The sequence below is a fragment of the Lonchura striata genome, chromosome 2 (genome assembly GCF_050655825.1).
Source record: "Lonchura striata isolate lonStrDom1 chromosome 2, ASM5065582v1, whole genome shotgun sequence".
NCBI lineage: Eukaryota > Metazoa > Chordata > Aves > Passeriformes > Estrildidae > Lonchura > Lonchura striata.
The window spans coordinates 32075664-32101336 of record NC_140704.1 but is presented as its reverse complement, the minus strand read 5'-3'; the positions used below and the strand labels follow the sequence as shown (position 1 = coordinate 32101336).

The window sequence follows — 25673 nt, the reverse complement described above, 5'->3', positions numbered from 1 at the left end:
GTGCCACACAATTCCTCAGGAAATAAACATATGAAATACATCTTCATGATTGGCATGCAGAAAGAATAGCAAGGCTTGTGCTTACATGTGCTTGTTCAAATTAAAACGAATACTGGAATTGATAGAAATTAGATGACAAACCTCTTACATCTTGACCATTTTTCTCTCTCTCTCCCTCTCATAGTGTAAGAGGAAAAATGTATTTTGGGGATTATTTTTATTTTCATTATAATAAAATTTAGTGTAAATGGATTCAGAAGTCAGAGGAGACAGCTGAGAGGTACTCAATGTTGTATATTATGTGGACTAGGAGAACTGATGAAGCAAACCATCTCTTGGGGAAGCAAGGACAGCAATTTTCAATCACTATTTATGTGTTTAAAATAAAATAGAACAGCCCCAGTGAATCATATTTCCAGCTGAGAAGCATGGGCTTTATTTTCTTTATATTTTAAAAAATTAATTTTACTATAAAAGTTTTCAGCCATTAGATCTTGCTAGCCTTTACTAGAACTCTAGATTGAAGTCAGTTTTGGATAAAGGTTGACTTAACATTAAATCTTCTTGTGATACTTAACCCTGTAATTTGTTCATTAGGAGCAGTTACTTAGGACTTTTAAAATTCAATTAGTAAGTGAATTTGGACTTCACAGATAGGTACTTTAGAGGTACTAAATGTGAGAGGTGGTTTGCAAAATAGATTAATCTAATCACAAACGGATTTTGTTTATGGAGTGAGCTGATACTAGTCACTACTTAGCAACAAATTATTTAGTGCTGTTGGATTGGATTGCCTATAAATTATCACACCTGAAGGGGAGCATTAGCTCTTGTTTGTAGAGAAATCCTCTGATGTAACAGAATGAGAAAAGCTGACCAGATGTTGGTGCGATACGTAATACAAGAACAAAGACATGAACTAGCAAAGAAGGACAACAAGTTACTTTTTTTTCACTGCAGAAATTGACTTTCATGTAGTATACAAGGTTTAGAAATACTAGTCTTTGAATTCTCTCTGTGGAGAGAATTTTCTTACTTTTTTTTAAACGGTATTAATTCCTGAAATAATTGTAACTTGCAAGATTCTGAAGTTAATGCTAGTCTTAGGTTATAAGCTTGGTGCTTTTATGACTAATTAAATATGCTAACACAGTTGTGCAGGACACGCAGCTTGAGCTTGTGGGGGTTAAAATTGAATTACATTCTGAATGGGCAGTTGCCTGTGCAGTCTGAGGTAAGTTATCTGGGCAACTGTAATAAGGTTGACTATAATTTTGAATTAAGTTTTAGCAATTAGTGAACATGAAATGCATTTATCAAAGTTGGTTGTACTACTCAAGGCATTCAGAAATGTGACACCAAATACATTTTCCTTCAACTGCTCTGGGTAGATCTATGTTGACAAACTAACTGACATAATGACATCATTATTAATTTTTATCTCCACACTGTTCAGCAGTGTCTTTGTGTTTTGTTTTGGTGGTTTTTTTTTTTTTTGTTTTGTTTTTTTTTGTTTTTGTTTTTTTTTTTTTGTTTTGTTGCATTACTTTGTGCACTGGGCATTAATAGCTCTCTAAGAAAGGCTAGACCTCCAGAGCTGTCCATCTTGAAAGCAGTATTATCTTCACCACAGGCACTATGAAGCTGAAGGTTTGGGTGTCTTTAAAAGCTGTAAAATAAGGAGGGTACACTGCTATGGAGGGTGTGTATTGTGTACTCTTAGCCCCAAGACTGTAGCTGCTGTAGTAGACAGTGTTAGTGTGAGTTTAGGTACCCCATATCCCATTCTTTCCATTAGTTTCTTCCTGTACTCAGTTAAATTCAGAGAAAGGACCTAATTATAATGAGTAAAACTGTTAACTTTTTGGGTTTTTTTTCCCTCAGTTTATTGTAGTAATGGTTACTCAGCTGTGGGAATGCAGCAATATTGGGTGAAGTGCTGATATCACAGCTGGATGTTACATTTAGAAATGCATACCACCAAATACCCATAACTAGGTAATGCTTTTATAAAGAATCTTTTACCAAAAAAAAAGAAAAAAAAAGAAGATATTCTGTTTTTCTGATTTCTGCTGTATACATTGAGTCTTCTTTCTTTGGAGTTGGATAATCAGTGCATTTCTGACAGTTAAGCTCTGTTCTATCCTTTCCTCCCTCTGGGGCATCAGGAAGGAGTTTCAAAAATTGCCATTGGAGAGTCAGAAGTTCCTCACTGGTGAATTTAGGGCATTGAGGCCATTCAAAGCATTGGTCTTCTCACTAACCTTTCTGCCTCTGTGTTTTTAGAAAAAAAAAGGCTATATTTGATGATGCTTTCCTTATAATATTGTTTATTTATTTTTATTACAATTCCAGTTCATGGTGCTCTTTGCCACCTTTACTACTGGAAATAGAAGACTTTTGCAGAAAGTGCTCTTAAAAGTCAATGGTTCTCAAATGGTTATTTTGGGTTTCATCCCAAATATCAGGAATTTAGTGAGGAATACCATCAGTTATTAATGCCATTTCCTTTGGGTGGTGCAACTTGTTAAATAGATACTTTGATTGGTCATTGATTAGTTAGAAAGACTTATTATTAGAATTTTCAGGTAAAATAAGGGATAGCTCTTACACCAGGGGACACTGATGTCCATTCCTGCCCGAATAACCTTCTGGCTCAGTTGTGGTCAGTGCAAACAGCACAAATGGTAGTGAAAAGCCCAGTGCAGGAGCCACCTGACCTAGAAGTGCACTGCACAAGTGAGGAGAGAGGAGGAAGAGGGAATCCCCTTGAATTAAAGAGAGCATTAGAGCTGCCACTGTGAAAAATCATCCCATTGTAAATTCCTCTGGTTTTGGGCTTCATACTGTCAGTTCAATGTGCTGCCAGCTTCTGTCATGTGCAGTAGCAGACTGGCAGTATCGTCTGGGTGCTCCTTATTTAATCATTTGGTCTGAAAGAGCTGCATTATGAATAAAAGAGGGACTCACTTGAGCTTTATTCTGAGCTATGCTTTTAATACATTTTTAGTCTTGTCAAGTTTCTGTGCCACAGTGCTCTTCTCATGTAGTTTTTCTGGTGTATCCAGAAATACCTTTCCAGTTGAAAACAGTTTTTTTAAATGAAGGAAGAAAATGGATATCAAAGTGTTCTTGAGTTGACTTTGTTGTTTCATTTTTAGTTTTCAAGCTGACCAAGGTGCATCATCATGACATGTGTAGATTTTCTAGTCTTGAATGATAATATATGAAGTTTCTATGCCATTTAATTGTAAAAGTAACTTTCATTCTAGCATGGTGATATGGAGAATATAGTCATAAAAGGGAATTATGAGTTGTTCTTTAGTTTCTGATAATCTGTTTCATGACCCTCAGAAATTTCAGTTTTGAAAGATCAAGCATGGGCCTTTCCCGTATATGATGCAGGCCTGTAATTGGAAGATTGAAGACTGCCATTTTAGAAATAAAGCAAAATTCCATACTTGCTAATGTTGCTAATTAACAAGAGGTTAATATGTGTACATCTGCTTTAATTTATAATGCTTAAGTCATCTGTATCTATTGGCTTTTGTTTATGTTTTGTTTATGTTTTGTTTCAGACATATTTTGTTTTTTGTTTTTTTTTTTTTTTTTTTTTCTTATCCATCTTTAATTCTAGAACAACCAGAGAATGGTAATGATGCTACTGAATTGGGCAACTTTATCATACCTGAGATTAGTGTCACAAATGTGGCTGGAGAGAGGACCGGGAATGGGGAAAAGAGCAGAGCTCTAGCAGAGAATGATGTTCAGCATTTACAGGGAGTACAGGAAACAGCTTCAGATCCTAGAACTGACAGCAAAGGCATGCCAGAAATCAGGAGGCAAAAATCTGTAAGAAAAATGATGGAGGATGGAATAAACTCATCTGGCAGAGTGCAGTTTTAGCAGAGCACTTGTAGCTGCACTGTAAGGTACCGCTGTTGATTGAAAGGGTCACTGCTGCATGTTTCAAGAATTAAAGTATGCAGTTAATATATTTGCATGTGTAATAACACAGTTGCATGTATTGCACACAGCTTTGTCTGTGCCACAGACAATGACGACATACTTAAAAGTAGATGTATTTAATCTGGAGAAAATACACCGAGACTCAACATACCTTTGAGTTTATTAAGCATATTTATGTGAGTTTACAAAATCCAGTGATCAATGGTATGAAAAATCCATTACAATGGATGTTAAAAGTATCTTGCTATGTTACTCAGATTTCCCAAATTCTACCTTTCATGGTGTACCTCATGTTGTGCTTAAGTTTCCAACTCTTACCACCAGACCTGTGATGCAGAAAGTGACCTTTCAGTCCTGAAGCATTCTTGGGTTGCTAAACATGCAGGTGCCATAGGGTGTCCTGAGGCATTGATCACATACTTCTGTAATTAACAAGCTTTGCCAAATCCTGTAGTGGATCACTTGCTCAAAATAAGATTTACACTTTTTTTTTGTTCTGTATGGTACTTTCTAATCTCTAAGTTTCTAATTTTCTGCATGAATTAACAAAACTGTATTTTTTCTTTTCCTTCAAAAGCGCAACAAAATGAGATTGGGGGCATGCTTTTTGATATTTTTGATGTAGTTAATGCAGCATTACTTGCTGTAATTCTATGTCCTAATGAACCTTAATTCCAAAATATCATGGAATAGGTAAGCGTTGTCTTCTGTTCTCTGTTCTACTGCTTTATGGCTTCATGCTTATAAATACCAAATTTAACAATATGTAAAAGCAATGAATGTGAGACAGTCAATTGCTAATTTTTTATTTCTGTTTATACCATGCAGATAATTCTGACTTAGCAATTGAAGAAGAACTGATAGAAGTATCTGAAACCGATGAAGGGTTTTACTCTAGGGCTACTTCTGGTACAAGTCAGTCTGCCCTATCTAACAGCAGCACCATGAGCAGCAAGAACCTCTTAGGGAAGAGCCAACGAAGGTCTGGAGGAAGCAAACCTGGAGGAAAAGAAAAAGAAGGGGAAACCTGCAGAGAGCATTTATCACGGAAACAAACTCAGAGAGCCATGAGTGAGAATCTAGAGCTTGTCTCTCTGAAGAGACTGACACTGACAACCAGCCAGTCCCTGCCCAAGCCTGGCAGCCATAGCCTGGCCAGAACGACCACTACTGTGTTTAGTAAATCCTTTGAACAGGTCAGTGGTGTCCCAGTTCCAAATAATCGTGGTGGTGCCTCTGGTACAGAGGCAAACAGGTTTTCAGCTTGCAGTCTTCAGGAGGAAAAATTGATATATGGAACAGAAAGAACAGATCTTCCTATTTTAAGCAAACAACCTAATCAGCAGCGACCTCCTAGTATTAGCATAACTTTGTCAACAGATTGATATTAAATTGGCCAGTATAAAAAATAAATTACTGAGATTTTATCCTGATATTGGTACATTAAGCTCTTAATACGCCATACGTTACTTCCTTAAGTCTCAAATAAATTCTTACTTGGCTCATGTTTGACAGTAATAGTGAATAGACAACAGTTTTAATTATTTTGAGTCAACTTCTGATACTTTTACAGCTTCATGAAAAGTTTATACCTTCACCAGCTGAACAAGCATCAATTGGTTGGTTGTCACTGGCCAAGGTGTGTGGCTTCTTACACATGTACACTGTGGGAACAAATGGAGTGTCTCTCCCAGATTCCAGTTTTTGTCTTCCACTTGGCATAGGCAAAACTGCAAGTACTTAAGGTTTCTAAGGAGGAGTCTTGCAGTATTGTCATGCAATTTTGGAAGAGCATTGTAAAAACATACACTGTCTTACATGTGAGCTGTGCTTACATGTAAATTTAAACTAGAGGCATCACTTCAGTGTTTGGTGTTCTGGTGGCTTTTGTATTGTAGTTAGTACACGTAGCAATGTTCATGCTTCTTTATGCCTGTATAAGTCCAATTTTAGATGCATTTTGGTTTATCTGTATGTCTTCAAAACTGGGCCTGAAGTAATACAGCAGCAGAGCTTGTGGCTGGGAATTATTATCAATTGCTGTAGTAGTCACTTAAGAAGTAAAAATTATGTGACAGATTCTTCCTTTAGGATTCTTAAATATCAGTTCCAAAACTACTCACTGAAAAGTCAGTCATCAGTATTTTTATTGTCTGTAGGGAATAGATGTGCTTGTGTACCAATGTTATGTAGAAATATGAGCCCTTGCACTGACTCAAGCAAATCAGGAGTGTGAATGTGCTTAACAGGAATTTCATGCGTGAGACTAAGAGAATACTACCAAAGGATGTGTACTTTCAGTAATTTGCAAGCACAAAGGGGAACTATAATATAAATATAAGTAGCACTGTAATTCCTAAGGTTTTCTTATATCTATTATTTTTCTAGTTCAAAATTCTAAACCAGCAACCTGTTCAAGGTTTTACCTAACCTTTAGCCTTCAGTGAATTTGACAAAAACTTTTATAATGTTAAGATTTTAATTAAAAATGGACATTAAAACTTCTTAAGCAGAAATCTGAAGAAGCAGTTGCTGACAAAGCCACTCCAGTAGCAGTTTATTAGCTGATGAACACACAATATATTATGAGTGGAGAAGTAGGATGAAGATCTAAGGCATAGTTGCTCCCAACTGTCCAGATTTCTGCAGCTGTTAATCCATTATTGTCAAGAACATTGTAAAAAAACAAACACTAAAATTCTGGTAGACTTTCTCATTTGCTTGGAGGCAAGTTCAGATACTTTTGACTTAAGCTGAAGCACAAGTAACTTTTAAACAGCTAATATTATTCAGGTTTATGGCAATTAATAAGCTGGTTAACTAATGAAAAGAGTAATTAAGTTGTATAATTGTAGTAATAAGACCACAGACTGGATGTGTACATTCCTGAAAATGCACCAAAGTATGCAGAATAACCCCGTGTGTCTGTAGGTGTTCATATTTACCCAAGAGCCTGAATTTAAAGGAGTATGCCACAATTTCTCATTCTTCATTTCGTTGTGTGACACCATTGTCTTGTAGTAATGCAGTACCTCACCTTTTTACAGTGAAGTATTTTCCTAATTTTACATGAAAACTTATATTCCTAATGGATAAACTACACATTTGCCATGTTTATTTTTTAATACTGACCAGTGAGAAAGACTGGTTCTTTGAGGTTGTTTTTGTAAATACTTTCTACAGCAGAAAATTTGGCCTCCTTTTTATAGGCGTTTCTGCAATACACGTTAGTCAGGACATTTGTTTCACATTGACTAATGCATCTGGCTGCTGGACATGCATAACCACGAGCAGCAGCAGGGTGTTAGGCAGCTAATAGTTGGCATTGGTTGTCTCTCCACACAGTAGAGCTCTTCCTTCCCTTGAAATTTGATCTAGATGTTGCAAAGAAATAACCTGCAAAGCTTACAGCAGTTTCCTAATCCACTTTTGCAGTGTAGGATCTAAAGAACACATTAGAAAAAATTAGCAGTAATTTAAATTGACATAAAATAGATAAATAAAACTGCAGTAGACAAATATTTGTTGTTATGGTATTAGTTGTGAGGTAGTGTTGAGGGGCTAGAATTTTTGAGAATTCTGCTGGTTTTGCTTTGTTTAATTTAATTCATAATTGTTTGTTACCTCCATGGTAGACACTCTTTCAAGGTGGGTGTTGGTATAAAAGATATTTATTATACTGGGAAGATTTAGCTCTAAATAATTAGGATTTCAAATTAGGATCTAAAATGCCATAAAGTGTAGATATGTAACATAAAGTTTTCAGTACTCTTGGCTACAGGCCAAATGGTGTTAAAATGAAGTTTGTTTATCCTTTTTTTACCCAGCTGGTCTGGCTTGAACCCAAGACATAGGCTCATAGTCGTACAACTGAAATAACATAAATCTTCATACTTTTTTGAGAAAATGATGAAAGGTTCTTGGTACTAAAGACTGTTCTGTCCATACATATGTGGTGTCATATAAACATGTTTGTATTGGTCTCTGGAGTAACTTACCCAGTGATGAGTGTGTTTTTGTGAGCTGACATTCATACTGATCGAGTCTAAAGAATTTCTTTCCTGAGTACCAAAACTTTGAGTTGTGCTTCTTTCTTCTCTTAAAAAATGAAAAGTTAAAAAAAAAAAAAACAAAAAAACACAAACCCAAAACCAAAAGGCACAAGGGAGAGTGAGGGCAGAATTATTTGTTGACCAAATATCCATGGTGCAGGATTAGGAGAGGGGTGGGAAGAGTGATGAGGGAAGTAGGGCAGGAAGCAGACATTTCTAAAATTGTCAAACTCTGGGGGTTTGAGCATTATCCAATCACTTCAGACCATCAGATGGAAAATCTTTGTTAAAGAAGTAGATGTCTTCTAACAGTGTAAAGGAAACGCATTAAGACACCACATATTACAGTGTGCTCAGGAGTGATGAATACCTTCCAAACATACACAGCTGCACCATTCTGCAGGGAAAATGTTATGTAGGAGTGAATCATCTCACATTGTAATAAGAGAAGTTGTTCCAATGCTGACGTTTATAACTGACCCTACTGTTCCAAATCATAGGGCATTGTTTCCAAGGATGGCTTTGAACAGCAACACTTGCAAAACTCATTGAAGCTGAGAAGAATTATTTTTGTTGTGAGAATATGTAACATTTGTGCAAAAAATGTATGGCCTCTAACCACTTGCTGTAGAGCTGCAGTGACATTTCTGAGTGGATTTAAATGTCTTGAATTGCCTTGATTACCTAACAAATTTGAAAGGTACAGAAATAGAGCTATTTTAGCCACACTTCTCTCTAAGGAGGTTTCCTATGAGAAATTCTAGAAATTTCTAATATAATTGTCCAGTACCTTTGTTGGTGTTTGAGGCTGTATATAGATGTAAAATATATTACATTTTGTATTTGTATAATTCTACTTCTAAGACTAGATGTGCACATTTGATATTCCCTGAAGTCTGTGGAATATCTGCATCAGTCTATGGATGTATGTCTTTCACATCAAAACCTGAATTTAAGCAACTAACACTCTTTCTTCAGCTCATTATGTGACACTGTTTGAGAAACACAGTTTTTCACCTTTTTTGCAGTAAAGTGTTCTCTTGATTGTACATAAAAACTTACATTCCTAATGTATAGGCTACAAGATTGTCTTTTTAGTGTTTAATAATTTTGGCAGTAAAATAAATTTGTGTTTTTGAAATTGTATGCTTTTGTAAATACTTTGTACAGCAGAAATTTTTGCCACTTTACAGACTTTATTGAAATACACATTACATAGCTACATATTTGTTCAGTTTTCATTCACATCCAGAAGCCATAGTAAGGTTGACTGCATTACTTAAAATATGCTGAATACGTATTTTATACAACATAGGGTCTGCAAATGCAGCCCTGTCAGGGGGGACACCATGGCTGAGAAACGCTGATGGGTGAAGGGCGAGTTCTAGCAGTTGAGTTCCAAACTGGCAGAAGCAGATGTCAGTAGAGCAGCACTACTTGGGCAGATTGGTAATTCTGGTGGTGTGAATATTAACAGTAGTTTGATACACATTCATTATCTGCACTGTGTCCAGGGTAGCTCAGGGATTGCTCTTGCTGGGAACAGCAGAAGCAAAGGTGGCAGTCGGTACCTTGGCCTTTTCTGTCAGCAGCTCCTCTGCCCCACTCAGCTGCAGTGCCTTTTCTTCCCCTAATCTTCCTGTTGTTGATGATGTCTCTGCTGAATCTTTTTTCCCCTTGCCCTTCACCTTCCTTGCCATATGCCACTTAATTTGGGGGTTGTCTTGTGGGGGTTATCTACCTGTGCATGCTTGGATGGTGCTTCTCCCTGGGTCACCTGCTCTTGCTTCCACCTCTTGTATGCTGCTTTTTCCTAGTCCGGAGCTCCTGCTTCATGCTTCCATGCCTTCTGCCACCTCTGCTTGCTTTTCTGTGTGTAGCCATAGACCATTCTTAAACCTGGAAGAGGTGGTTCTTGAACATCCTCCAGCTCTCCTGGGCCTTTCTCTCTAGGATGGTTTCCCATGGCCATCTGCAGAGAAACTCCTGTGCAAGGCAAGCTCTGTTCTGTAGCTCCAGGGTTTTTTTCTTTTGCCATTACAAATGTAGTCTCTGGTGCAATACTATAGAGAAATCTGGTTGAATGAAAGAGCTGTAGTAGAGGGCAGCAGTGGGAGATCTCACTGCATAGTTTCCTAATTTTTGGATGTCAGCATTTAACCTGCGTCTTGAAAGGACAAAACTCAATTTCCCATCATAAATGGGTAAGAAGGGAAATCTGATTCCAAGCATTGGAGTAGGTAAAAGTTTTCCTTTGCAAAAGGTACAAATTAACTTGATGCTGTGATTGTCCTGTAAGTGTGTAGGATTTGGATTTCAGTTAGTGAGTGAAAGGCAGTGTTTAAAATGGGCTCTTACATTGTTTCAGGATCGAATAGCTATTGATTAGTGGAAGACAACATGGATTTCAAGAACTTTTCCCAAAATACCCAAAATATGGTACTCCAAAATACTGCCTGTATTTGAAGGATGAGAATATAGCTGAGAGCTTGCTGGGCAATTTATGGGGAAAGGGGTTTTTGAAGGCATTACAGGCAATTAGTAACAAGTTACAGAAATAACATTTGTTCCTACAGACTTCACAGCTGGTTGCCTGCACTGAGCTTGTAATAGTTGTTTTTCATATTTTATGTTAATCTGGCTCTGTATTAAAGATGACTTCAGTATGGGGGTTTTCTCCCAGCCCACAGCTGCCAGGTAATAAATACACCTGCTAATTCAGGGTAGTGGGAAGAATGTCACTGTGAAACTCCAGAAGCCTTTGTGAAACAAGCCTTCACATTGCACGGTGCTCGCTTCGTTAGCTTGATTCCTAAAATAAGGTTGTGTTTAGTCATCTGTTACTCTACATGTGCAGGGACAATACAGAAATGTAATGGTGCAGAAGGACTTGTGGAAGTCAGTCTGAGTCACACAGCACTTCTGACAAGCTGCCTGCTTGTTGTTCTCATCAGTAGTGCTGACTAATACTGGCAGTCCCCCACAAAGACTTGCTTGGTCTGGAGTATGATGGTAGCTTTTGTGCTGCGAGAGGGCACGTTTCAGGGGGGATAAGAAATGTCATTTCTGCTTCCACAATGCACAACAAAGTAAATGAAGGTGTGTCACGTATTGGTGTGAGAAGTCCTTGGTGTGGATATAATTTATGCAATACAAATAGTCAACCAGAATAATGAATGTTCAGTACTTTCTCTGGTAAGATACTTTCTTCATGCATGAATTTATGGAATCACAAAATGGTTTGGGTTGGAAAAGACCTTAAAGATCATCTGTTTTCAGTTCCCTTGCCATGGGCAGGGATGCCACTCACTAGACCAGGTTGCTCAGAGCCCCATCTAACCTGGCCTTGAACGCTTCCAGGGATGAGGCATCTGCAGCTTCTCTGGGCAGCCTGTTCCAGTGCCTCACCACTCACACATAAAGAATTTTTTCCTAATATCTAATGTAAATTCACTCTCAGTTTGAATCCATTACCTCTTGTCATGTCACTAAATTCACTTGTACATGATCTTTGATTTCACTGAATCACTGAATCATTTAAAAATTACATATAAAATGTGTGTGTGTGTGTGTGTTTATTTTACACATTGTTTTCAGCTATCAAGATGCAGAGATTGTAATACTGCCATGCAGACTGCCAGAGCTGGCAAAACATTGGACCCGCACTGGTGTCAGTGACTTTGGATACACGTAAAGTAGATGTAGCTATGCAGTGAAAGGTTGTATTGTCACCTGTATATTTTCCTTGTGGTTTTAATTGCTAGCAGTAAATTGATTAGAGTATAAATTGTAAAGGCTCTTGAGGTTATTCCTTAAAGATATTTTTTTTAAAAAAAACACCATACTCCTATTTTTTCATTTTGCTTTTTTAGTTGGTAAAATGCATTGTGTTTTCGTTAATGTTAACAACCTGCAGTTCAGACTTCAGGAATAATTGGGAGGGAATCAGGACAGTATTATATATGATAACATTTTGTGAACCAACTGTCATACCAAATGTCATCTTTCAGCAGACTGTCGTACCCCTCAAATGTTGGTGTGTAAGAAATATGCTATAATAAATCAGTAGAACTACTTTCAGAAGGTAATATCATTGATATGTCATTTACTTGTTAGTTCATTAGGATTCATATTCCTCATTTCAGCCATTAGAAAATACCAATCCAATACTCTTTAACAAAAGGACTGATTTCATCTCTCTCTCTTTATTGACTGGTGAAAGATAAAGGCACTGTCAAACTGATTCAGGACATCCTGAGTTAGGAAGACCTTTTCTGACACCCACGAGGTGTATATCCCATGTCTTTCTCCCTTCTCACCCTGAACAACTGGTTTAGCATTGCTGCCTTCCTACTGATTCTGACTGAATCGAATCCCTACATTCCCTTTTCCTGCTGAATTAAGCCAAAAGAAGCTTTAGCACAGCATCAGTGGCTTCAGCAGAGCTCTGAATGTCAGCAGCTGTCCCCTTTGCTTAAGACCTTACAAGCAGGCAGATGTCTAGGAAGAATAGATATGGTTTAGTGGTTCTCTGGCCAGGCTGTAAAGATCAGCCTGAAATAATGTGGACAGGTGCTGGGATTTAGGATTCAAACAGCATCTGTTCAGATTATATGACTAATCATGAAGTTGTTGCATTTTCAGCCATTTTCAAATGTCTAAAGTAGGGGAGGAAAGAAATAGAGCACAAATCTCTCTCTCATTCTCATTTCTGCTGTTATTGCTTTATGATCCCACTTAGAAGTATGCAATACCTTTACCAGCTTTTGAATTTTCATGTGGAATAGCAGCAAGGCTGTTAAAGCTTCCTTATAAGTGGATGGTACATGTTCAGCTCTAGCTGAGTCCTTTGACAAATCTTAATTCTTAACTATATGGTTTGGGAAAGAGCCCCTTGACTGTCTTGCATACTGTATCAAATTCAAATCTTTAAGCTTCCTTGGTTATCCATGAGAACTTGCTTTATCCTGCTGCCAGCGTAGGAAGCCATGCTACAAAAACACTGAACAATTCCTGCTAGTTCCCTGCTTTGGCATCATTGCACAAAATAAAATACGCTTATGGACAAATACGAAATTGCTGAGCAATCGATTTCTCCAAGATCCAGACTGCATGACCCACCTTTTTCATAAAACCTGGCATGTGTGATACGGACTGCAGCACGATACATGGGCCCCCTTCTCCATGAATGGTGGGTGTTGTACCTGAGGAGCCATACTGCATGAAAAATGGTGGTGTTTGGGAGCACAGAGAGTTTTGACGCATTCTGGTAATGGTGAGATGAGTAAATTCTTAAATACCCCAACAAAATTAGTTACTAGGTAAATCTACTCGTAAGGTAATTGATGGTGTAATTCAATTTCAGGCAGAAAAGCAGTCCCTTGGAAGAATTTTGATTTGCTCTTGAGAGACTGAACAGTTTTAATATGCCTTGACATTCAGTACCACGTACACAATCCCTGTAATTATTCCTTCCTACTCCAACAAGAGTAGGCTGTGTACAGCACAAGGGCTGAGGGATAGTTGTTTCATGCTTGAAAGGAGGAACGTGTCACACAAAGCACGCTTTGTACTGAGCTCTGGGAAAAGAGGTGAATGGGAGGCGAAACCAGAAGCTGCAAGAGCAGTTCAAAATGTCGCTTCCTCTCTGCCTGTTTCTGGGGCCACTTTTGTATGAATGAAGAAACTGCGCAAAATGAGACACACATAAAGCTGAGAGCTTTTGGAAGAAATCTCTTCTCCCCTGATTCCATCCTGACTGCAAGGGCGGGCATCTTCCCGTCAGGCAGAACTTGTGCTGTGGCATTCTGCCCCTTCCCTGCCTCTGCTTCCTTTTTGGGAAGGAAGTAAAGTGCTGGAACTATTACAGTAAAAAATACAGGGAATTTAGTCCTGAAACAACCTACCCCGGGACTAGAAGAACATTTCTGGGCAGCACTGGTGGCTGCACTCCTCTACGTAAGCTTAAGTGCTGATGACTTTCTTGTCATGTTTGCTGCCAGGAAATATATGTCTGGTACCTTTTGGAAAGCACAAAATGAAATGTTCAAAGAAGATTTAGCCGAAGGATTGAGTCTCTGGCATTTGCCACCTTTGGAATGAGAGGAAAATTCTGTGGAAAGTTGGCATTTAACATAAAATTAATTTAAGGAATATACTTGAGCACCTGCAAGGAACTGAATGAAGAGGGAGCAGAAGAGAATGTCTAGCCTTCATGGGGTCAGAAAGTCTTGGTGATGAACTATTCCTAGAAGAAAAAGCAGAATTCAACTTCTGTAAGGAAATTTAAATGTAAGTACAGATTCCTTCACTATAAAAAGAGAACAAGGGAAAAACCACAAAGAGGGAGGAGCAGCAAGCAAGTGTAAAAACTGTTTTCTTGAAGATTGACATTGCCACCCCATGGCCAGTCAGTACAAGGACAGAGATGCACATCTGAAGGCCAAAGGTGTTCCTGTGGTCGGTATCACTCCTGGAAATGCCAGCAGGAGGCCGGGCACCCTGGGCAGGGCACAGCCTGAGCTGTGCATCATTCCCTGCACCACGGTGACCCCACAGCTGCCCTTGGTGGCACCACCCTCTGAGTAGAGGGGACTCAATGCCAGGAGGAACAACGTGGTGACTCAAGGTCAGTGCCTGATCTGCTCTCAGGTACCACAGCAGATTACATTTCCTTGAGGTTTGTGGGACTGTGCTATACAAAGTACTGGCATTAACCTTCTTCTTCATGGCTTTCATTACCTGAATGGATGACATGAAGCTCAGCAGGGTAACCCTCCTGAAGGCGCTTTGTGGGTCGTTTTGTCAGGAGTGTGATCTGACTTGACAACTTTTGCTCAAATTTCTCAATATCTGCTCAGTGGGAAGGTTATTAGCTAGCATAAACTCCTTTCTACTTTTACCAGTCACTTCTAACCTCTACACTATTCTGACAGGCAAATCAAAATGTCAAGTCAAATAAAACATCAAGTCCCTGTTAGGGAATACGAACAGGCCACCATATGGAAAACAGAAGAAAGAAAAAAAGGAGGTTCAGGGTGCCTTGGCAGCTTTTTTCCCTATGGACTAATATACAGTCCAAAGGAAAGGAAACAGCATGTGAGAAAATACCAACTCATTTAACAGCAAATGTGAGACACCTGGATCATTCTTCACACAGGTACACAGATGTACCTCTTTGTAGATGTGCATGTGACTGTCATCAACTGATGACAACCCCAATCATATTGGGAAAATTTTCTGTAGAGTTATCTAGAAGTTGACTAAATTATCTGAAAAAATTCATGGAATTCCATGAGAATTTGTGGTAGAAGAGAAATACTGGTTAGTTAATTAATAAAACAGACAAAACCTAACTTTTTCTAAGCTACTTTATTGTATAGATGAAATGAGAGTTTTGCTGTCATATGTGATCTGTGCTAATTACTGCAATTATAATACTTGCAGGAAAGGAAATTTGCAAAAAGTGTATTAAATGTTCAGCACTCAGCTGCTTGTCAGCTGAAAGGAAGGCAAGTTAATTGAATGTAACAGTCAATCCTCTTTCTGTTGTTAATCAGTGGTTAATTATAATGTGCAGCTACATGGCCATATGTCACTTGCTGTGGCATAAGAGTAACGTGTCACTGTTATTGATCACTGCTCTGGAGGAGCTGGAGCTGCTATACCCCTGTGCTAAATGCCTTACTGAGAGGTGACTGCTTTCAGTGTCGCATAAAACTAATCTTCATTCAAAGTGTAGGAATTAAAATTAGGCCATATAGCCAACAAGAATCTAATATATGTATAGTACATTGTATTAGTCTGATTTTTGAATGGTAAATAGATGCAAAAAAATCAAAGAATCATCGAGGCTGGAAATAATCTTTCAGATCATTGAATCCAACCACTAACCTAACACTGACAAGCCCACCACCAAACCATGTTCCCAGGTGCCCCATCTACATATCTTTTAAGTACCTCCAGGGATGGTGACTCCACCACTTCCCTGTTCCAATGCTGGACAACCCTTCCAGGGAAGAATTTTTTTCTATTATCCTCTCCACACCTCCTCTGACACAACTTGAGGCCATTTCCTCTTCTCCTCTCACTTGTCACCTGAGAGAAGAGACTGGCCCCCACCTTTACTCTGGAGAGCAACAAGGTCCCCTCTGAGCTTCATCTTCTCCAGGCTTAACACCCTCATCTTCCTCAGCTGCTCCTTGTGAGATTTGTGCCCTAGACCTCTTACCAGCTTCACTGCCCTTCTTTGGACTAAAACCAAAATAAAATAGATTAAGTGTCAGAAAGATATCCTAGGACCAGGCATAGAATTATTAAGAAGAGTGCTATTGTCAAATGCAATTTTTCTGCAGACTCTTTGAAACTAAGCAGAGCTGCCTGAAACTGAAATCTGGAAATTGACTACTTTTAATCTATAACAGCTTTGGGTGTCAACTAAAAAATGCAGAGTTGTATAAATGACTGCTTTTCTCAAAAGTTTATTGTCCATTTGATAGTTTACCTGTGCCTGCCCTAAAACACTGCTTAAAAACCAAGCACGGTTTTCAAATTAGGGTCCCATAAAAATTGATCCTGTCTCTCCTGTCCTCATGGATTTCCAGGCTCGAGGACTGACCTGTGTAGGTTCAGATACTACAAATGACTGTGGGAATGAAGACAAAGCCTTAAACCTCAGAGGCTGATTGTTGGGTACAGTAGAGCCCAAACCTGTAACCTGCAGCCCCAGGAACTGGAGATGATGATATAATTATCACAATTTAAAAAAGGTAATAAGCAATATGCACTACAATACATTGCCAGATGTTCCTCAGATTTTCCCCTGAGTAAGCACTTTTCATCTGTGAGGATCAGGCAGAATCTAACAATGTGTATGAGGTAAGAAGAGCAATTCAGCATGGTAGAGAAGGTGGCTTAATGTCTGGCTAACAGTGAAAGGGAGGCACTTTCCTACCCACACATCAATTATGTCTTCCATTCTGCTTCAGGTAACTCAGTGTTGGACATGGGATGCAGAAATATTATGTTTTCTGATGGCAGGAAACCATTATTAGTCCAGTTTATTAGTGTTTAGTCATTCTTCTTCCTTAATAACTTAAAAAGTGAGAAACATGTTGAAAAAGGGAGTTGAGTCTTTACAACATTTAGTTGTTTGAAGATGAGAAAGTATGCAGTACCCTCACCTATAGGAGAAAGCACACTACTGAAACCTTCATTTATTCACCTGTGTCTGGAAAACAGGGAATTGGGTATTTGCCTGAATATCTGCCCTTGCTTACATTGAGGACTCCAAAGCATGGATTAAAAATTAAAGGAAGATTAAAGGGCAATTAATGCTTTGCCCACTTAGACTAGAGCCTTTGATGTCACTTCCTCCTCATGACAGCTGCAGCCAGAAAGGCTTGCTCCAAAAGGATAGCACAGCATTGGTCTGATTTCAATAGATCAGCTGCAGTACTGCTTTCTTCTGTCACTATCCACAGCACCTCATGGGAGGCTCCAGCATCCTTGCAAAATATTTTCTCTTGCCTGGAATGAAGATGGATGTTCTGCATTCGATCAGCAAACGCCTTGACTTCTGAATTCAGTAAGAGTGGCAGTGTTGATACCTGTGAGAGAAGAATGTCCTCCTTCATCTTAGACTATGTTTTGATTGCACCTACCTTAAACCTCCTTTTTTAGGTCCACAGTTTCCTAGAAGAACATCACCTGCTTGCAGATTATTACTTGAAAGTCAATGGCTTTCAGATTAATTTCTTCTGGGCCAGCAGTCATACTTCATGGATACCTCATAGAACCAACCAGAGCTTTCAACATGCAAGCTCTGAGCTTCTGTAGTGGCTTGCTCTGTTTGGTCCCAGTTCTTTAGTGCTGTGGTGCTGGTTTTGGAGCATCTCTGGAGGTCATCTTTCAGTCATACATACAGTGTCTGCTTGAAAGGCGTACCAGTCATGTGTGCCTCTATGGCATAAGAGCCCTCTCAAATCTGACCAAGCCTTGGGTTGCTCCCTCTCACCTTGGCCCTCTTAGGAACACGTGAGCAAGTGGGTGTCATTCTGGGTCTCTCTGCTCCCAAGGGCCGAGATGAATGGCATTTCTGAGAGGCACTTTTACTTCTCTAAGTGCAGAAATCTATCCAAGAGCTGGTGTCTACTCAAACACCAGACTGTTTGGGGCAGCATGCCCAGAAATGTTGGCATTTGAGTTGAAAATGTGTTTATGCATCCCACTCCACTTCCTGCGTTTGTCTGTGTAGTTATGGTATGGATCTGCTTTTTCAGGCAGAAACAAAAATACCATTCCACCTTCTCCCTTTTACTCAAAGGGTGTTTTGCAGTGTAAGAAATAAGGAGTCCTTCTGCATAAGGAACAGCTACCATTTATGATTCCTGTGAAGGAAGAAAATAGAATATCTCCATCAAAGAATCAAAAAAGACCCAACAGCACTGATACCACTGGCAGCCTACACTGACATCAAAGTGTTACAGACTGAGGTAAATGGAATTTGTTTGCATGTTTTCAGATAAGATGGTCTTCTAACAGTGTTTGTCAGATTTATCACCTTTTCTCTGTGTTAACAGAAACTCAGCTGCCCTAAGGTGAATGAGAACAAACCAAAGTTTCTGACAGTAGTGCAAACTTGCCTCTGGAGGAAGGGAACCTATCCCACTATTTAAAGGTATTCTATAGTATAGGGGTCAAGGCATAATTCCATAATTTCAGTGTCTTCTCACTGGGCTGTCAGGGCAGAGAGAGTTACTTGTTGAACAGCAATGTGATTTTTCTAATGCTTTGTATTTTACTTGCTAGCAATGTGATTTTTTTAATGCTTTGTATTTTACTTGCTAGACCTAATCATGACCATGCAATCAGAGAAACACTTACCATCTATACAGGGCTGGTAGGGACCATGGGATTTTCTTACACAGAAATGCCAGCATTTTAAAATGCTCTGTTCCTAATTTTACAAGGAAAGCATGTCAGAAACACTTGTATGTGTCTTTTTCATTGTTTGTCTATGTGTTGTATATAAAATACACAGAAGGAGATTATCTCTGTGAGGTTGGATGGGACTTTGAGGAGCCTGGTCTAGTGGAAGATGTCCCTGCCTAATGGCAGAGGGGTGGGAACTACGAAATCTATAAGGTTTCTCCCAACCCAAACTGTTCTATGCTTCTATGATCCTGTTCCATCTCCTGTCCACTCTTGATGGCTTCCAAAAACTCTGAGTGCAGCTGAATTCTGCCCTCATGGTCAAAGATCTGGCCATGACTGTTACTGTATTACTGTCACATAAACTTCACAAGAGAACTGTCAGAGGTGCCAGCCTTTTATTCAGCTCCCCTGAGATTTCTCTCTTGCAGTTAGTTAACCAAAGCAGTATTTACCAGGTACCTATCAGCAGATGATAGAGCACCCTTTGCCTCTGTAGCCAGGGTAACACACCAAACCTTTTCCTCAGCATGTGCCTCATCTTCTTGGAGATTTGATAGTCTGAGCTTCATTTGCAAGTGATGCCTGGGCTGGCCTACTTACATTGTGCTTCTTTGCAGGCAGGTTCATGAGGCTTTTTTTTTTTTTTCAGGGTTTTCCAATTATCTTCTTTATATTTTAATGAAAATGCTTATGTGATGGCTTCAAAACAGCTGTTACACAGCTGAATGAGAGCTCATTACATTTTGGCAGTGGCTCATGTGCCTCTTTTTTTGAGCTCCTGGTTATTGCCTCCTATGGAGCTGCAGCAGAAGTGAGGCTGAGCACTTGTGGCATGGCTGAATTACTGTCAGTACTCAGTGCCTGGCTGCTTTCACAGCTTAATTAAATTTCAGCAGTGTAATTTTGAAGCTCTGTAATTTAGTAATGCCCGAATTAAGACTCTTTATCCTTGAAGATGATCTAGCAAGTGGATTACTCATTGTGCTGGGCTCTGGTGACCTGTCTTGCATGACAAGTCAGAAGTTGATGTTGTTGGCTATGAGCATGAGAGTCCTGAGCACCCTCAGTGGAGCAGCTTTTGTTGTCACCAGGCTAGGCTGCACATCTTCCAGACAGGACATCTCCTTCTTCCAGCAGGACTTGGTAGTCAACTGAGACTATCCCTCAGAACCCTTACCCTGGTCCAGCTGTGTGAGGGAACAAATTTGGTTTAAACCTATTTTTGCACATCCCTTTTTTCACCCCTCAAATACATAGTTTATTGTGTGGCAGACACAGTTCTTAACAACTAATCTTTCCCCCTCCTCAGGCCTCATTTTTTGATTTGAGTGCCAAATATATATGAAGGCAGAAGCTTGGCAAGCCTTCTAGTATTGATTGTAAGAGAAGAAATACAGAGAGAATTTCTGCTCTAGAGCTCTATAGATCTAGAGGCACTCCAGACAGGACAATTATGAGACTGCTGGATTTAAGACATTTTACTTGGGTAGAAAATCCTGTTTGTGATGTTAATAATGATAAAACATTTGACTGTTTGGACACAAACTTGGCGTCTCAAAGATTTCACACTTACCAGGTTAACATTGCCAGGTATTGATCTCTAAGTAGCATCAATTCCTTATGGCTCCTGCCCTCTTTCCCTTCAGTTGCTGTGAGGGAGCAGCTCTTTTATGCAGCACTGAGCATGTCACCAGTCCTTGCTAAATTAGCAGGTGTAACATTCTCAATACATTTAGAAAGACCAAGGTTACAGCAGGGGCCAACTGGCTGCTGAGCTACCAGTAGACTTTCTACTTTCTGCAAAAGAAATTTGAAAGAATAAATATATAATTGTGTCAGAACAAACATGATACGTGTCAAAGATCGAAAACAGCCAGCTCCCAGGTAACATCTGATTAGTCCTCTGGGAAAAGCCTTTTGCAGTACTTAACACAAGGACTTTGAGCCTCACTGACATCTGGCTGACAAGGTAAATGGACATACATATTGTAGCTTATTTTAGTGTTACTATGGTGAGGGAGAAGGACAAAGGTATTTATTTCTCCAGGTTTTTACTGGGAGGTGCAAAGGGCCATACTCTCTGCTGCCCTAATCTCATTTTTGATATGTGAACCCTATCAAAGCTTGTGAAAGAAAACAAATCCAAATCTCCCTTTCTGCATGCTACAGTCCAGCCTTGTTGTAGCTGAGCCCTTCTAGCATTACAGATCCAGAATAGTGTGGGGTGTTGGAAGGTATTATACACATGTCCTACCAACTTTGAGTAATACTGTGACTCTGGCTAAGTCCATATTGTTCTTGTGTCAGGCCAACTCATTTTTATTGTTTCAGGTCTTACATCACACTTTTTCAGCTTTCCTGCTTCACTTTCTTTCCAACCCTTTGTTTTTCATGTGTCTTTCCATGGAGTTATTTGGTTTTTATCAATAACTACTCAACTATGATTCAATGATTATTTTACTCCAGTAGTGGAGTACTCCAGTAGAAAACTCCAGGGTCTTCTCAAAGAAGCCTAAATTCCATGTCATGAAATGCTGTACAAAATCCATGTGTGTCAGGCAAACCAACCTTATGGAAAAGCTCAAGGAGGAAATTATAATCTATGTACTTGTAGATAAATTGCCACAGAGTTTGTTACTATGCCACATCTAGGAAGGAATGCAAGAATTAGAGCAAGTAATGAGCATCTCTGTCCCTCTGTCTGTTGGGGAATTATGATATGGTCCTCAGCAAGCATGACTTCATTTGTGTAAGAGTGGGAAATCGCTGAACACAGGAAACAGTGTGAGATCTTATGGAAGGTATTTATTTACAAAATCTTTAAGCAAGTTAATTTTATGCACTCACACTCATTCTGCTGTAGAGTTAATTCTCTGACACTCTGACACTTCTATATTCTTGATTACCAACTCATAGAGTCCCAGTGGCCTGGCCAGGATCCCTTCAGCTTGACAAAAAGGAACAGGGATGTGGCTGCTACGCGCCCACTACAAGCCCTTGACTAGGGTCAACAAAGTGGTTTCTGGACAGATCTGTCATTTACCTCAGGAGGCATCAGCTGGTATCTTTTACCTCAAAATCCTGTTTCCTTTGTTCTCCACAGATGATAGGCCACGATGCTGCCCATTGCCTGTTTTTCCCTGTTTTCAACATGTGTGTTTTGCAGACAGGATAACAGGGAAGGCAAGGCGTATCTGACGCTGCAGCCTTGGTACCATCCTCCTGGGATCGGGATCCTGGCTCATTTACTGAGAGGTCATCTGTGTTGTGGCTGTTTTCAAAGTGCAGGTCTTTGGCCTTGATGTAAACACAGCAATTCTTTAACTTTTCTACTGGGAAGGGTTTTCTGTGTTAACAAGTGTCTGTCCTTTTAACCCTCTGTTTTGCTGCGCCTGCTGTTGCTTTCACACATTTTCATTCGTTCTTAACTCACATCGTCCTTTGCTTTGCTGTTACAGATCACTACAACTGCTGTAGACAGTCCTGATGCCCTTTTATTAGAATTCATAATCTCTCTAAAATATCTATTTTAATGCCCCACCACCACCAGTCTTTGACAGCATGCAGATGAATGTTCTGTTGAAGTGTAAACGAAGCCTGTAAATGTAATATATCATACTTGGTGAAAGAAACTCTAAATTTGTGGACCCACACACTATATCCCCTATATCTGCTGAAGCACAGACTTCTTGAAATGCCAAAATATGTGTGAAATAATGAAAACACTGAGGTGGCCAATATCAACAGCTTTAAAAATAACAAAATTATGCTCACCAAAATAGGAATGGAAAACTGATAGTCTGTATTTCCCATGACATGCTGGAAGATTTGAACAGTCTTCTCCCACTGATGTAATAAAGTTACTGCTCTAAATTTACTGTTAGTAGGTGAAAACCAAACCATTTCTGGTTTAATATCTTTCTGCTTGTTCCCAGCAATGGAAGTTATAGATTATTGCTGACAGGAGGCAAAATGCTGACTCTACCTTAAACCTTGAAGCTGAGGTTTGCTAGTGCTGACCAGTGCTGGGTATGAAGTGGAGTTAGCAGTCAGTGTTAGGTGTGCAGCTACATGACAGCAATTAGACACTTTGAAATGTAGGATATCACACTGAAGTCACTAATTAATCTTTTGCAGGTAGTTATTAAAAGCTGATCAACTGAAAACTGACCAGTAGGAGCTTGCATGCTCCTGGCTTGTTCTTTCTGTAACTCGATTAATTTGTGGCTAAAATGTGTTTGTGATGTCAGTGACTTGTGACACAGATGCAGTTAAATGGGACAGCCTGAAACTCCAGCTGCATTAAGGGGAGAACAAAATTGCAAATGCATGATGCAGTACCTTAGAGAGAACAGAACTTTACTGATCCAGCAGTTTACCCTATGAGTTCTACTGCAGAGGAATGTTTTCTAGGGGTAGGTATTTGTACACCCGAGAGGACTGGAAGTTGCAAGGCTGGATTTATTAGAGCAGGAAATAAATAAAATTTTGCACAAGCTAGAACTTGCATTTTTTTTTCCTAAGGTTGAGATCTAATAAAAATGGAAGTTAAATGTGGTTAAAATGCCACAGAAGAATGCAGTAAGAGATGCCACACACTGTCCTATGTACAATATTAATGCAGAATCCTTATTCATGATCTAGCATGCAAACATAGAGCCATGGTCTGTGACTATGTTTGTGACCACATCCTTTTTGTCTTTTCCAGAGCTTGGATTGGACTCCGGTACAGCATTCACCACAACTGTACAGAAGTGCATGAAAACATTAAAAAAAAAAATTGTTGTGGAAATTTGAGTCAGAAAAATCAGAACTATCTGTTCCTGCCTTTACCATAGAACTCCTATGTATCAACCTAATTGCTCCAATCAAAGGGCTCCTAATATCAAATATTTGCAGAGGTAGTTCTAGGTAGGTGAAACACTGAGGACTTCAAAGCTGCAGCTGAGGTTTGCTATATGAGTCTATGCATAAATCCTCAGAAATGGTGCTGGTATTGATACCCAAGCTGGCTCATTTTCAATTAATTCTGATAAACCTGCAGTTCTGTTTACATTCATATGCAGAAGTGCCTATACACATGTACATAGAATCATAGAATTGCCTGGGTAGGAAGGGACCTTAAAGACCATCGTGTTCCAACCCCCCTGCCACGGGCAGAGACACCTTTCCTAGACCAGGTTACTCAGAACCCCAACCTGATCTTACACACTTCCAGGGATGAGGCATCCACAACTTATCTGGGCAAGCTGTTCCAGTGCCTCACCACCCCCACAGCAAAGAATTTTTCCTGATGTCTAATGTAAGCCTACTCATCAGTTTGAAACCATTACCCCTTGTCATGTCACTACATGCTCTTGTAATTAGTCCCTCTCCATCTGTCCTGTAGGCTCCCTTCAGTTGCTGAAAGGGCACAATTAGGTTGCCTTGAAGCCTTCTTTTCTCTAGGCTGAACAACCCCAATTCTCTCGATCTTTCCTTGTAGGAGATGTGTTCTATCCCTCTAATTATCTTGGTGGCCTCCTCTGGACTCGCTCCAACAGATCCATGTCCTTCCTGCACTGAGGACCCCAGAGCTGGATGCTGTACACGTATGTGTGTGAGCTGCAGGTTTTTCAGAATGAAGACAAGCTAGTTTGGGTACCAGTAGCATTCGTGTGGTAAGCACAATCTTCCCTGTCAGTTATAAACCAATTTATTCATGACAGGGACTTCTTCATGACTGGAACTTGCCAGGTAGCTGGTGAGAAATGTTTGTGCCTTAGTGTTTTTTTCAGCCTCCAGAAGCGCTTGCTACTCTGCAAGTCTTGAAGGCTTTTTCTCTGTCTGAGAAGGCTTTTTCTCTAGCTGAGAATGCCCTAGTGAGAAGGAAGAATACAACCCTATGAGAAAATTGATAAAATGTGTTTGCTTAGGGCTCCCATGTTACAGTAAGACGCCCATGAAATGACCATGGAGAAATAGTTTTATTCAGTGCATTTAAACAAAGAGTACTTTGGAAAAGGCATTGTAACCACTTGTCCATTACACAGCGAATATGGCGAGTACGGAATTTCCTATAAAAGTATCCACCAACTAGACAAGCAGAAAGAAAAAAAATATAACTCCCTCCCTACCCCCCCAGCTCCAATGTGAACAAGGTTAAGAAGCATTTGTGCAAATGGATATATTTCTGGCTTGGAGCCAACCGGGGAGAGAAAGCAACTGCTATAGATAGAATCCCAGAAGGTGTAACAGAAGTTGCAGCAGGCTGTTGGAGGGTGAAGTATGTCAAGAATGAGTTTAGCAATCAGTAATTCCAGAGACTTTATTTAAGTGGAGTCTGCTCACAGGTAGCAGACTCCACAGAATTCTAAACATGGAAGCACTTGCTGGTGTTCTTTCTACTACTTGGGACAGCAAGTATAAACATTTTTGATGTACTAAGAGTAGGACACTTCAACACACATTTAAGGGTCCTGGCCACTTGACAGCAGCAGGCTTTAAATTCCATAGATGTAGAAGTATCTTTTCCCTGTCATTAAAACTCTCACCTCTGAAAGAACATTACCAGAGGAACTGATCTTGATCAAGTATGTATTTTATACATGGCATATTCCAATTTTTTTTAATCCAAAACTGAGTTTACTTTTCCAGTAAAATACTATTGGATTTATTTTGGCACAGGCACACAACATCATCATGTTCTCTATTCAGACAGCACATACATCTATCCTT

The 25673-nt window shown here is 39.5% G+C and overlaps 1 protein-coding gene across 7 annotated transcripts in view; it reads left to right on the top strand.

The window, feature by feature from the left end:
- The window catches only part of HYCC1 (hyccin PI4KA lipid kinase complex subunit 1), a 43118-nt gene extending 33951 nt beyond the window's left edge, over positions 1–9167 (top strand). For 4 of the 7 annotated variants that reach the window (XM_085567965.1, XM_021538257.4, XM_085567960.1 and 1 more), the window contains one exon: positions 4798–9167. In XM_085567965.1, coding sequence (XP_085424091.1) covers positions 4798–5354 — 557 coding nt within the window. In that variant the 3' untranslated portion in view covers positions 5355–9167. Of the gene's footprint in view, positions 1–3637; positions 3933–4797 lie in introns of all 7 variants that reach the window. The other 3 variants (XM_085567992.1, XM_021538259.3, XM_085567983.1) reach the window with 1 other exon arrangement.
- Positions 9168–25673: the final 16506 nt, after the last annotated feature.